This window comes from Sparus aurata, chromosome 4 (genome assembly GCF_900880675.1).
Source record: "Sparus aurata chromosome 4, fSpaAur1.1, whole genome shotgun sequence".
In the NCBI taxonomy this organism is placed as follows: Eukaryota; Metazoa; Chordata; class Actinopteri; order Spariformes; family Sparidae; genus Sparus; species Sparus aurata.
The window spans coordinates 30815749-30829177 of NC_044190.1; the positions used below are offsets into that span (position 1 = coordinate 30815749).

The window sequence follows — 13429 nt, forward strand, 5'->3', positions numbered from 1 at the left end:
TAGTCCTAGGTGTGTGTGTATGTTTGTGTGTGTGCATGATGTATGTGCATGGAGAAGGGAAGCAGCAGCACCAAAAGGCAGGTATAGTGTCCAGGCAGAGGATGCAGTCTGAGCTGTGTGAACTGTGAGACGGCTGGAGCTGCCAATAGTACATGCACTTACGCATGTGTGTACGTGTTCTTGTGGCCACACACACACATACGCGAGACAAAACAGGAGATGAGACATAGGTTCTGCCTATGTCAGATCAACTGGGAGAACAAAAGCTACGACAGCAGCTTGTTTGGAGTGTGTGTGTGTGCGTAAAAAAGAGCGAGACAGAGGAGAGAGAGCGATGAGCATGCTTTTACAGAGAAGTAAAACTGGAGCTGGTGGAAGCAGTTATACTTATGAATTTTCTGTGAGTGTGTGTAAGCTCCAGCTTAGTAAAAATTCTGCTGATGTAAATTCCTGGCTTCTGTATTTTGAACTGGTATAAGGTTAATAATTAGAAAGTTTAACTGTAATTTTAGTCAATATTTTTTATAAAGTCCTGTCACTGTGTTTGTCTGCAAAGTTATATTCTTATGTACTCTAAGTGTAATTTTTTTTAATTACAAATTTGTCATTTCATGTTGTTTTGTCATATTTTTTAGAGGATAAAATTCATGCTGTATATGTAGAAACTGTTTCACTAGAAGAGTTGTCAATCCATTAAATCATTTTAATAAAATGTAAGTGTTTCTGTTTTTACTACTACTGTTCACTTCAAACTGTTTGGGTGTCGTGGTGCCAACTGGATGGAGAGAACAGATGGTGAAGAAGAGCATGGATGGATGAAAGGCATAAGAGAAGCAACAGAAGCAGCACAATAATACTGAGTGGGAGAATTGGAGGGAGAGATGAAGACAGGAATAGATGGAGGGAGGGAGGGCTGGCAGGCGTCGGCAGAGGCACGCTCCCTGACCACTGTAAGGAAGGGGGCGTAGGCCAGGTCTCCCATCAATTACAACCTTGACCCTCCTCTCTTCTCCTTTCTCTCTCTCACACACTTTCTGCTTCATTCAACCATCCTCCCCCTGCCTCTTATCCTCCCCTGGTCCCTCTCCTCTGCTCCTATAAATCAATCTCTTCTCCCTCCCTACCTCCCTCCCCTTAGCTTTTTGCCACCTTCCCCCTCCCACTATGCCCCCCCCCTTCTCTCTATCAGCCCTCCTCTTCATCCCTTGCCACTCCTCTCCTTCCTTTCATCGTTGGGAGTGCAGTGGGAGTAGAAAGGTCAGAGGTTGGCCGACGAGAGGGAGAGAAAGAGGAAGAGGAAGAGGCAGAGGCAATAAGGGAGATGTGAAAATGAGAGAGTGAATGTATTTAATCAGAGTGGTGTGAGGGCAGATAATATCGCGTTTTTTTAAAAACCTTTCTCCGCCACTGAACAACTGCTGAGTGTGACTGTTGCAATAACCCTGTAATATCTATGTTTATCTCATTTACTGAAACAAGAATGAAGCCAGTGTATTGATGTATGTCTTTATGTGTGCACAGACCTTCAAAAACTATTGTATGTAACTTTGTAAACCATTGTACCTCTTGTATTGTGGAAGGGAACAGCAAAAATACACCATACATCAATGTTAAGAGATAATGGGATTGTGAGATAAGACTTCAGACTAAGGAGGCACATCAAAAAGAGGACGGGAGAGGAGTAGAAAAGAAGTGGTCAGATGGACATGGAAGTGAGACAGCAACAAGAGGGACACGATGCAAATAGAAATAGCTCACAATGCACCGATTCTGCATATATAAGGAAGTTTGACAATATTTAATAAGTGTTACATGTAGCATTGTTTATAAATCATTGTCATACTTTGGAGTATCTTGGAAAATTTACCATAAAACCAATGACACCAAGCTTCATTTTTGTAATGTTTTGTTCTCTCAAACAGTATATCAGGTGGATCAATCTGGTGGATCACTTGCTTTGAATGCTACATGTAGCACAGTTAACAGAGAAAGATAAGGAAGAGACCTTTTCCCTTACCCTCCCTCAGCATGCCCACAGTCAGACACTTCATGAAGCGGCAGGCCTGGCACGACTTGCGTCTCCTCTTGGTGATCTCACACTCGTTGGTGGCTGGACAGCTGTACTCAATGTTGCCTGCAAAATGAAGACATGTTGGAGGAAGACAGAAAGGAGGATTTTATTTACATGGATGCATTAAGACAGATACTCTCCATCTGTAGACAGACACAGACACAATGAAATAAACCTTTATGACAGTTGACTTCACAACCTCAGTCTTGACCTTTGACTTAAAGACGGTCCTTTGTTGGCATAGTGGAGATACTCAAAACAGAGTGCTACAATCTCAAAAAGTGGTCAATTTGTTTAACAAATTGGCAAAGAAAGTGTATTTGTTATGTATATGTGTGCTTTACACGGATATAAATGTGGCCACAGCAAACTGAGATTGCGTGACTGGCTGCAGTTCGCACAGGGTAACACTCAGGTGTAGAGCAGAAGCCGAGATTACAATGTAAGTCTATTAAGTTCACAACCTCTGCCAGTAGCAGCAAACAACACCTATGTGTTGTAGATAGGTACCACTTTTACATTGAATAAAAGTTTATTTTCTATTTTTTGTGGAAGTAATTAGTAATATCTATTTGTTGTTATTCCTCTCTCCTTAACCATCAATATTCTTCTCTTAACATTGTATTTCCTTTGTATTTCTCTATATGTCTAAATGAGACCCTATCTATGTTGTCTTGTCTATATATTCTGTTTTTTGTTTTCTTGTTTTGTGGATTGCTTTGTTTTGTTAGGATAGTTTGGACAGTCACAGAATTGCTCAAATTAGCTTATTTCGTCAGAAAGGTTTATATATCTATAATATGAACTGTGTTGAGATTTGAAACAGAAAACCCTTTGTTTCCTTCCCTCCTTGCCCATTCGACAACTACAGTACCCCAGCAAGACAATGCATCTCCCACTGAAACCGAGTAAACAGTGATTGCTATTGACTGCTGCTGTTGAGAGGATGTTTTCTCATTACTGGACTGATTAAGGGGGCTAGTTAGCTTGGGAAAAGGCTAAATGCACCAACACTTCTTAATGGGTAACAAGATGCTCATTAATTGGCCTTCTTAGTCAAAGTAAAGGCTAAACGTGCTAAATGCTGGGGGAACCCTTACAGTCTAATGGACACTGCTAATGAGACTAGTTAGCTTACACCCAATCTACATTCTGATGATATAGGAGGAACAGATTAGCTCAGCAATTAAGAGAGACACTTACCTAGAAGTGAGGCTAAATGTGCGAATGACACTGAATCTGCGCGGGTTAATGGGTGGTCAGTAGAAGGTCTTGTTCATGTTAGGCTAAACAGACAAATACTGCCAAATGGATGACTGCGGTAAACAGCCTGTTATGGGGCTGGTAGCACTAAGGCTAAATGTGTTACATGCTGAGTGCACCAATGGGCAGTAATAATAAGAATGCATCTTATTTGTTGACTGAAGTGACATCCACAAAAGAAAGTGACTGTGAAACCTGAATTTACAGAAACTTGGATTCACTAGTATATTTGTATAAGGGGTATGTGTTATTACAGAGTGTGCATTTCAAATAGGGGTAGATATTATTGGCTTACACCACAGGCCCATATCAAGACACGACAAGGGACCATGTAACCTATGTGTCATGTGACTGTAGACTCTTTGTATGCTGAGACCTCAGAGAGGGGCTATAGGGTTGGAATTAGAAAAGAAGGGTCTATATCAGAATGCCACAGCTCTCTGTGAATGTGTGTGTGGATGTGTCTTTATTTCTGTCTTTATGTGTCTTATTGTGCACTGGGGTGGGCTTAGAGCAGAGACGTTCTTGGAGGCACCTATGTATAACGTGCAAGTTTGTACGTGTGTGTTGGTGTGAGTGCTGGGGATATATGAGGGGCTCAAATCCCCTGCAATCTCCTTTGCGATGTGTGTGTATGTCCACCTGCTGCATGACAATTGACCACCATTGTACAGACTGTGTAATATGAATGATGGTGTGTGTTATTGGTCTGCCACACTTTTTGAGCTGTCTTGTTTTTGCCTCTTAATATATTAAACCTGTCAATCGCATTTATTTTGTTTTCTTGCAACCTTGGTTTTTTATTAGATGGTTTTAACTAGGGAGCAACAAAAAATATATATAGGTGGGGAGGTGACAAGGTGTCTGGGCCAGATTCGAATCCAACTACCCTGAAGTTAACATGGCATATTTTAACTCAGTGGTTCACCAAGACACCTCATACCATTCTCCATCAACACATGCAAATATTTAAAATTGATTAGCTGTTTTATTTTCTTTTGCCCCACCTACCATTTCCACTGCATTCATTCATTTTCCCTACCACGCTCTCATCCACCTTTCTTCGTCCCTCTTGCTGTCTTCCCATTTCATCGCCTTATCCCTCCCTCTCCCACACTTTGCCCTCCTCCTCACTCCCCTTTATCCCTCTCTCTCAATAAGGGAGTGATAGATGCAGGTTGTCAGGTGTCGCTGGACTGACGCCACAGAAACAGCAGCTGCCAGAGCCACTTCCTCCATGCTGCGACACACACATGCACACACACGTACGCACACACACACCACTAATTCCTTCCTACATCCATGTGTCCAATCCACCCACCCCCTTTCCCCCCTCTTTCTCTCATTCCTTGTTTCTACACTTTTTTTTATTAAAACTGGTATACACACCTCCTCTACTTTTTCCTCTCCTCTTTTCTCCCCTCCTCTCCTCTGCTCTCCCACCCCATGCTCTCCTCCCTGTCCAGCTGGAGGTGTTTTTTTGGTGATTACCTGCGGTTTTATTGGCTAATGGGTTGAAACATACCAATATGTCTGCCGCTGCCCATCTGAGGCTGGCCCTGCTTTCCAGCCAAGATACACACACCAACACACGCGTGCACAGACATACACACAAACCTGCACTCATTTACATGGCTGAACACAAGCCCACACACAGACACGCAGGGTAATGCACACATCCACAATATCTGTGGATGGGTTTGGCTCGAATGGTAGCCAAAGATAATGTCATGACCCATTTGTTCCAGTGGATCCAAGACTGCTCAGTCTGCATCCAAACAAACATTAACAGTAGTACTGTAGCATAGACATTGATGAAATTTGTTCATAAAATGGCCAGGCATTGACAGATTTTCTTCCTATATTCAAGTTATGACCATTCAAGCTTGGGAAATTACTACTGTAAGTTTAGTGTTTTTAGACTATTAGCACATTTCTTAATTTACATCCAGGAAATTCTATGTTATTTTGAACGGGAATGCAAAACAAACAGCTATGATTTGTTATCCTTCTGGTGGCTCCAGTTCCAATATAACCTTCTATCCTAATGCACAACAGCCTTTCGTGACAATCTGGTAACTTGTCTTGCCTGACCTGTAACCTCGAACTTTAGCCTTCCTGATCTCCAACATGTCAACTACAGGAGAAGCTAGGATTACAAATAGAGTGAATATGAGGGAGTAAAAGGTGGAGGTGGACAAAGAATTGCTTTAAATCTATTCAAGGTCACACTCTGAAGAGGCTCTACTGTCATCATGGCATCATATCTATATGTTTTGTATTTTCTACTGTATCCTCACCTATGTAACCTTTGATAAGCCCCCAAAATGGAATGAGACTTGTGAAGTTTGTCACCTATAAGACATTACTGCAGTGACAGTTGAATTATGGGTTAACCTATACACAGAGTGATTACAAAGCTATTTGTGTGACTGTCTATCCATGTGTGTTGGTGTCCATGTGGGAATGTGCTTCTATGAGTTTGTGTTTTGGTGTGTTTCTGCCTTTATCTCTGCATGTGTGCGCTCCAATCTCTTTGTCAGGATTGCACTGTGTCCTGATCTCATCCCATAATAAACACATACAGGTCATCTCTAGGTAGTGGTGACCATCTACAGTAGTGGATGTAAGACTTCGACCCCCTCCACATCTCCCTGCCCCCGTCTCTCTATCTCTCTCTGGGGCTTTACTGTGAAAGCTGCTTATCGGAGGCAAAAGAAAGCAGCGACAGATAGGTGGATGGATGGAAAGGCAGATAGATGAATCCTGTCTGATATGACTGACTGACTGACTGACTCAAAGGATCGATGAAGGCTGGCCGGCCGACTTGGTTATTGCAGTGGCATACTGACTGACAAGAGGGCTATCCTGTTGACTGACGGGGCCTAATAGTTGTTAGTTACTTTTAAACTTGAAGAAATTATTTAAGATTATTATTCAAACAAGTCTTTAAAGGTGTATCACTTGCTATCTGACTGTCTGACTAGGTCCAAACACCCTGTGGCCCTAATACTAGATTCAGTGACTTTCCCCTTATTTTCCATATCTATATATATATATTTCATATTGTCAATAAATTCTATGAAGGCCAAGCAAATGGTGCTGCCACAGAGCTACACTGTTCCTCAGAAAACTATTGTTCAAGATGGGCACTGAAGTTTACACTGAGTCAACCCTACAGTACATATAACATAACTCATAACTTGACTTGTTTTTAAAGACTGATGTCTTCAGTAGGAATAAGTAGACTTGGGGCTGAGAGCCACTGACATGGAGTCAAAAAGTATTGAGAGACTGATTAACACATTGTTAGTTTTGGTCCTGTCAGGCTTATTGTTTGCACTCATGAAAGTACATAATATTACCAGCTTTATTATAGAGTCATACAGTTTAGTATCCATCTTCTTCAGGTTTGCTTGCTTTTAACACCATCCTAACGTCAAAAGAATGAATCAATAAAGTTGTAGATTTTGTGCCATATTTGTAAGTTAGTTATGTGAAACTAGGATGTTTGTGTTATCACTGAATAGAGTAGATTCATGAACAAATGACAGATTCAATTGGTTGCTTTATGGCTAATTGGCTGGTAAGACTGACTGGCCTTTTGCCGTGTTTACTAGGGTAAATGAAGGACATAGTAGTGATCAAGCTGAGAGGTTGAATATGAATTCAATACCCACAAAACTGTAGAGGACAGCCTAAATACCTGTGCACTTCCTATACTACTTCTAGCTCTAACAAGAGACGAGCAAAGGATTACTGAGCCTAATTCCTGGTACACTTCTCATCATGTGGATTAGTTATATCCCTTCTCTCCTCTACCCCCTAACCTGAACTCCTGACCCCCGACATAACCTCCGACCTTCCTCTGACACTACATTATCTCCTAGACAACAGGCTTATAGCAAACACTCTTCCTGTGAAGCATAAGCAGCTAGATCTGAGAATGCAAACACCACCTGGAAATTACTCTTTGCTGTTGATGAAGAAGAGGTCAAGGTTGAGGGTGAAAGGGGGGCGTGTCTTGGAATTGGTGTGTATGCAAGGACCTGATTGGATGCTTATATGTGAGTGTGTGTATGTGCATGCGTGACAGGAAGAAAAATGGTGAAGGACATAGGAAAAAATAGACTGCAGTGGGTGTCCTGGTGGCTCACTTAGCAGACAGAGGAGGATACACGTACCATATAAAAATCTGGGTTCACATCTGGCCTGAGGCTTTTATCATATGTCCTGGATCTAGTATAATGGCTCAGGTGTATGTGCATGTTTGACAGAGTGCACACTATGTGTGTCTGCATTTAATCTAACATTTTTTCAAAAGAAAAAAAAAACAACAACCACAGTTTATTTTTTTAGTACAATATTTCTCTGGAAGGTTGTGCCTTTCTATGGAGCCTATTTAGTTCAGTATGAAAAACGCTTCTATCATCTCACCTTCTTTGCTGTTATGCATTTATGACCTTTTAAGTACTTTCAGCATCATAATACAAATTAATTAATTAAGTAGTGGCACTGTATTGGTGCTTGTGGTTTTGGGTTGACCATGTGTATGGCAGCTTTGGTCTCGATTCAAAATCATTAAACCCTGCGACCGCAGCTTATCATAAAATCTCGAGTTTTAAACAAATATTAGTCCATAGACACCCAATGTTGCACCAATTTTGACAAAGAGGTTAAGGTTAACGCAGAGGCACTAAAACAGGATGTAGCAAAAGAGTAATGGACGATTAGAGAGAGAATCAAAGCAAACCTGTTTTAGACCACGTACAGCACAAGGCAGACATAAGGACAAAAATGTAGATGGACATACAAGGAGAGATAACTATAGACAGAAATTTAAAAATGGGAGCCAACCTTGAATGGTGCGTTTGAAGAAGGCCTTGCAGGCCTCACAGGATGCCACTCCATAGTGGTACCCTGACGCAATGTCCCCGCACACCAGACACAGCCTCTTGGGCATCGAATTCAACATGTACTCGCACTTAATCTGTGAATCTTCCCCAATAGTTGACGAACAGTCCTCGTAACGCTTTGACACGGGGCCACCTGCAGGCCCCAGGGGCCCTGTGTTGGAGCCGTAAAGGCTCGGGGAGTCTAAGCCGTTGGGGTGACCGTTCATCGTAGACGAATAGGAGCCTGAGGCGTCACTGGAGCCACCAGGGGAGTGATGGTTTAGGCTGTCAGTCAGGGAGGCAGGACTAGACGGCTCAGTCTTTATATAAGAGGACGGACAGTTGGACTCAAGGTGACGCTCCTTACTGGACATTCTGCAGAGAAGCCTGCGGGAGTAAGACAGGAACATAAAGAAGAAGAAGAAGAAGAAGAAGAGGAGGAAGAAAGTATTACAAGAAAATATCATGTGTAGATAAATATTTGATACATTTAAAGAAAAGAGATGAATGTCAGATCTTGAGAAAAAAAAGTAAACAACTGAGGCAATGTTCAAGTCCAATTACGGAAATCATTTGTTCTGATGTTGTTGTATTTCCTCACTGTCACCTTCTATGATGGATTTATGTTTTTCACTGAGCCTGACACAAACACATGTACACACATAAAATTCATCCATCACATTTGTTATTCTTTTCTTGAGAGAAATAATAGAGAGACAAAACAAAGAATAACAGAGGAGTATGAACCTTAAATAAAAAAAATGAACAGATTGTGGTTCATTAGGGGAAACATGTAAAAGAAAGTAGCAGAGGAGCATCTATAGCCGCACACAGTCACACAAACACATACACATGCTAGAGGGCCATCGGTCATCCGTCACTCTCCAGTCAATAGCAGCTTGTTCTACATGAAGGTAATCAGTAAGCAGCCTCTCTGCTGTTCAATCATCCCAAAGACAGCCGCACACATTCACACTGCTCACATACACACATACAGACACACATACGTGGTCTTCTTCAAGCACATACTGACAGATACAGTCGAAGAAGCTACGGGAAGCCAAGCAATACAAAAATGTGTTACAAAAACAAAACAAACTACTAATCAGTACGTAAGTACTACAGTATTCCTCTCCTCAGCTCTTGTTCTTCTCTGCCGTCTCTCCCTTCCTCTATTCCTTTCTCCCTCTATCCCCTCGTGCTTCTTCTTCTTCCTCTCCCTGAGGAGACTGACTGGTGTCTTGTTAATGGCAGTTGTAATTAACAGCTATCTTCTCTCTGTCCATATCTCTCCATCCCTCCCTTTGTCTACCTTACTATCTATCTGCCTGTCTCCCTATCACTTCCTTTTCACTGCCATCTCTCTCTCACTCTCTCTTACTCTATCTCTTTCCACTCTCTTTCTCTTCCTGTTTGCATTACCACTCTCTATTCCTCTAACCCTTCCCCCCTCCCTCCCCTCTCGTTTCATTGTTAAAGGCAGAAAGCACAAAAGGGGTTTTTAATTAAGGCAGGATGCTGCTAAACGAGGGGCTTCTAAAGTCCAGTCGGCCTGTAAAAGATCCCTGTTCTACAGGGACCCATAAAACACAGACAGCGCCTGACGGAGAATGGAGGGCCGGCTGGGAGAGGGAACGGTGGAGGGAATCTATGTAGACAGGAAAACAGGTAGGCAGACTGACAGACAGAAAGAGAAATCTGTCTGAATTGTTTGGTTTTAATGTGTCGCTTGATGAGCAGCAAGATTAAACAAAGCCAACCCCTTCAACAGAAATTCACTGCTTATTTTAAGTCCATTTTTCCTTTCATAAAGTGACATGACATTTATAATGTACTGTAATACTTTGCCCTTTCTCCTCCCCCTTTTCATCATATATTTTAGTCCCACCACTATTTTTTTTTCTCTCCCTGCAGGTCCTTCTAATTCAGTGACCCTATTAATCGTGGCTTTGTGGTATTCACCAGTATCTATAAATCCATTTAACTGATGTTACGGGTAGGCCTTCGAATGCAATGAAGAAGACAGCCAGAAATGTTTAGACATAATTCGAAAAAAGGGGATATAGCGGCAATGATTAGTTAATACATCGATTGAAGAAAATTAGTTGCATATTATTTTGATAATATTATCTAGAATATATTATTTATCGTCTAAATCAATCTTCAAGCAAAAATATTGTTTCTTGCTTCTTAAATGTGAATATTTGCTGTTTTTCTTTGTCACTTATGATGAGTTTTGGTTTGACGAACAAAGTAGTTTGATGACATCACTTTGCGGTCTGGGAAACTATGATGAGAATTTTTTCAAAATGTTTTTGACTAAACAATTAAAGTAATAATTGTTAGCTGCAGTCCTAAAACAGCAAAGCAGGTATAAAGTGACAGAATCAGGGATATAAACACACAAATAAGGTGCCTGAATAAGCAGGAAGAAATAAATATAAATGTAGGAAACAGTGATGGTATGATGAAAGATCGCACAGGGTTGCCAATGTCCTAGCAGTGGGAGAGAAAACACAGTGGAGACAGAAAAAGAGAGTAGACCCATTTAAGTAGATGATGTGATGGTGATGATTTAATCTCTCCTTTTTCACTCTTTATGCTCTTTTGTGCCCCCTCCCTTCGACCGTCAATCCCTCTGAGTACCATTAAGTGAAAGAGTTTAAGTGCCAAAAGATCTCAGGCGCTTTTTTCCCCTTCTCTCTCTCAAATTCTCATTTATCTCTCTTTCCTTCTCCCTTTCCATCCCTCCTCTTTGCTCCATCTTTCTCTCTTTACCTCTATCATCTCTTTTTCTCCCACTCTTACATCTTTTCTATGTTCTCTCGCTTGCTCACCCTGCTTATAAATGAAAAATAATGGCAGGGGGAGGAATAAAAAGAATAAAAAAAGAAGACATGCGTGCAGAGGAGAGGAGAAGAGGAAAGAAGATTAAGAAATCACAGCCAGTGCGCTGTGCCGAGCAAGAGGTTGAATGCATTTATGTATGTATGTTATCAGTATAATTATGGCGCTATGTAACGACGGCTCAGTGCTGAAAGAGCAGTCTTATTGTGCCTGTCTGCTCTTTGGATGAGTGTGGGGGGGAGATGGAAGGGGCTTGGTCTCTCTTTTTTTTATCAACTCTTTATGTTTTTAGGTGTTTAAGGAGATTTATAGAAAAAAGCTTTTTCTTTTTTCTTTCAGTATTTTCACAAGGGTCATGAATAATGAGCAGATTGTTATGAGATGATTACAGCAAAGCATAACGAAGAGTCGTAAACAGATTTCAGTATGAGTTGTTTTGTTAAATTATGTTACAGAAAAGGCACTTTGAATGAAATGTTCCCTATATTGCATACATTTTTGTACGTCAGTAGAAAAGCACCATACTATAACACAAAAGAAATGTTTCGCTTTGTTGAGATGAACTGTTAAAGCAGTACGAAGCTTCTTCTTTTGCAAAGTCCCGGAAAACCTCAGATTATGTGAAAAAAATCTAGGTTTTTCAATTATTTTCTATTCTATTTTTCATCATGAGGAACAGTGATTTTTTATTTTGTTGAACTGTTAAAAGTTTTGTGTAATTTCACACGGATTAAAGGTACATTTTAGTCTAATATGACCAACAAGATACAACGTCAACTAACTGTTAGGCACTTTCATCCCAAATGTCATCTTAATAGAGTTACATAAAGTTTTTTTAGCTCTTTGAAATACATACCAGTTAATTCACATTTCTTGTTTTTATTTTAGGATTAGTGTCCATGATAAAACCAACCACACATACAGTGTTCAAGACACCAACTAGATGTTCAAAGGAGGAAAAGTGGCAGCTTAGTTCCTGCAGACATTAAATATTCAGCAGGCCTATTTACCTGTTCATCACTGAGGCAAAGAACACACGCACACGTACGTACGTACGCACGCACGCACGCACGCACGCACCAAAAAGATTACCACCTTCCCTTGTCTCCATTTCCACCCCGGTCATTTTCTCCCTTTCCTTTGTCCCTATTTCTTTTTTTCATTTCTCACTTTTTGAATACACACTGACTCATAAAAGAGGTAAATATGTGGATACTTGAAGGGACAGCAACAGAAGAATAGAACAAAGTCTGAAAAAGAAACGAAGAAAAACAGAGGAAGAAGAAGAAGAACATTTTCTTCTGTGTGTTTTGAGGGAAGGTGGGCCACTTTAGTATGACAAGCTGTCATTAGAGCGGTGGGCTGATGCGGCGCCCTGACAACGGGCGGGGACAAACATACAATCATCGTATTATAGCAACTACTCTCTGCCTCACTGTGCGCCTCTGTGCTGGTCGCTCTGTGTGCTCCTTTAGTCTGTGTTTCTGTGGGCACTCACACTCTTTTATTACATACAATCTTTGCGCGAATGCCTCGCTAGATGGTGGCCATAAACAAAAAATGATCCTCAAACAACTCCAAACTGTTTTTGTCCTGCCCAGGGAGAGGAGAGGGAGGAGAAGAGAAGAGAAGAGAAGAGAAGAGAAGAGAAGAGAAGAGAAGAGAAGAGAAGAGAAGAGAAGAGAAGAGAAGAGAAGAGAAGAGGAGAGGAGAGGAGAGGAGAGGAGAGGAGAGGAGAGGAGAGGAGAGGAGAGGAGCACTGTTAGTTGCTGAGAGTTGAGTAGTGGTTTGAAAAGGACAGTCTGGGTTTCATTTTAACATTCACCTACCACTACAAAATCAGAGGTTTAGATAACCTACCTGAAAGTATATAAATATCATGTGAAGAGAAGTAAAATACATTAAAATGTCCAGTGAGGACCTAAATATTTAGAGCTTAAATTGATTCTAATAAAATATACGTTACACTGCTAAAAACAAATGCATTCTACCACACTTCAGTGCATGTTAAGGAATGAAGCATCCCACTGCCCTGACGATATTTTATTTAAAAAAAAAAACACATATTCCCATAGAAAAAGGCAATAAAAATGAGAAGAGAAGGATAAGACGAGAGAGGAAAGACAAGTGGTAGCAATAGAGACAGAGAAGGAAGAAGTGCTGACAATGTAGCTACCACGGGTTGGCTAATACCTTTCCATCACACCAAGCATTGTACTCTCGATGCTGATAAGAACACACAGTCCAATAAGCAAAAAGAAAAAAAAGGGGGGGTGAGAGAGAGAAAACCCCACACAATTCTATCTAGATGATACCAGCAATGCTTTGGGAAAGTGAAGGAAGGGTGGAATAC

General features: G+C 41.0%; 1 protein-coding gene across 13 annotated transcripts in view; it reads right to left on the minus strand.

Annotated features, from left to right (window-relative positions):
- The window catches only part of esrrga (estrogen-related receptor gamma a), a 147169-nt gene that overhangs the window by 43330 nt on the left and 90410 nt on the right, over positions 1-13429 (minus strand). For 7 of the 13 annotated variants that reach the window (XM_030415112.1, XM_030415124.1, XM_030415123.1 and 4 more), the window contains 2 exons: positions 8192-8616; positions 2006-2149 (listed from right to left, as the gene is read on the minus strand). In XM_030415112.1, coding sequence (XP_030270972.1) covers positions 2006-2149; positions 8192-8616 — 569 coding nt within the window. The remainder of the gene's footprint in view (positions 1-2005; positions 2150-8191; positions 8617-13429) is intronic. The other 6 variants (XM_030415120.1, XM_030415116.1, XM_030415119.1 and 3 more) reach the window with 3 other exon arrangements.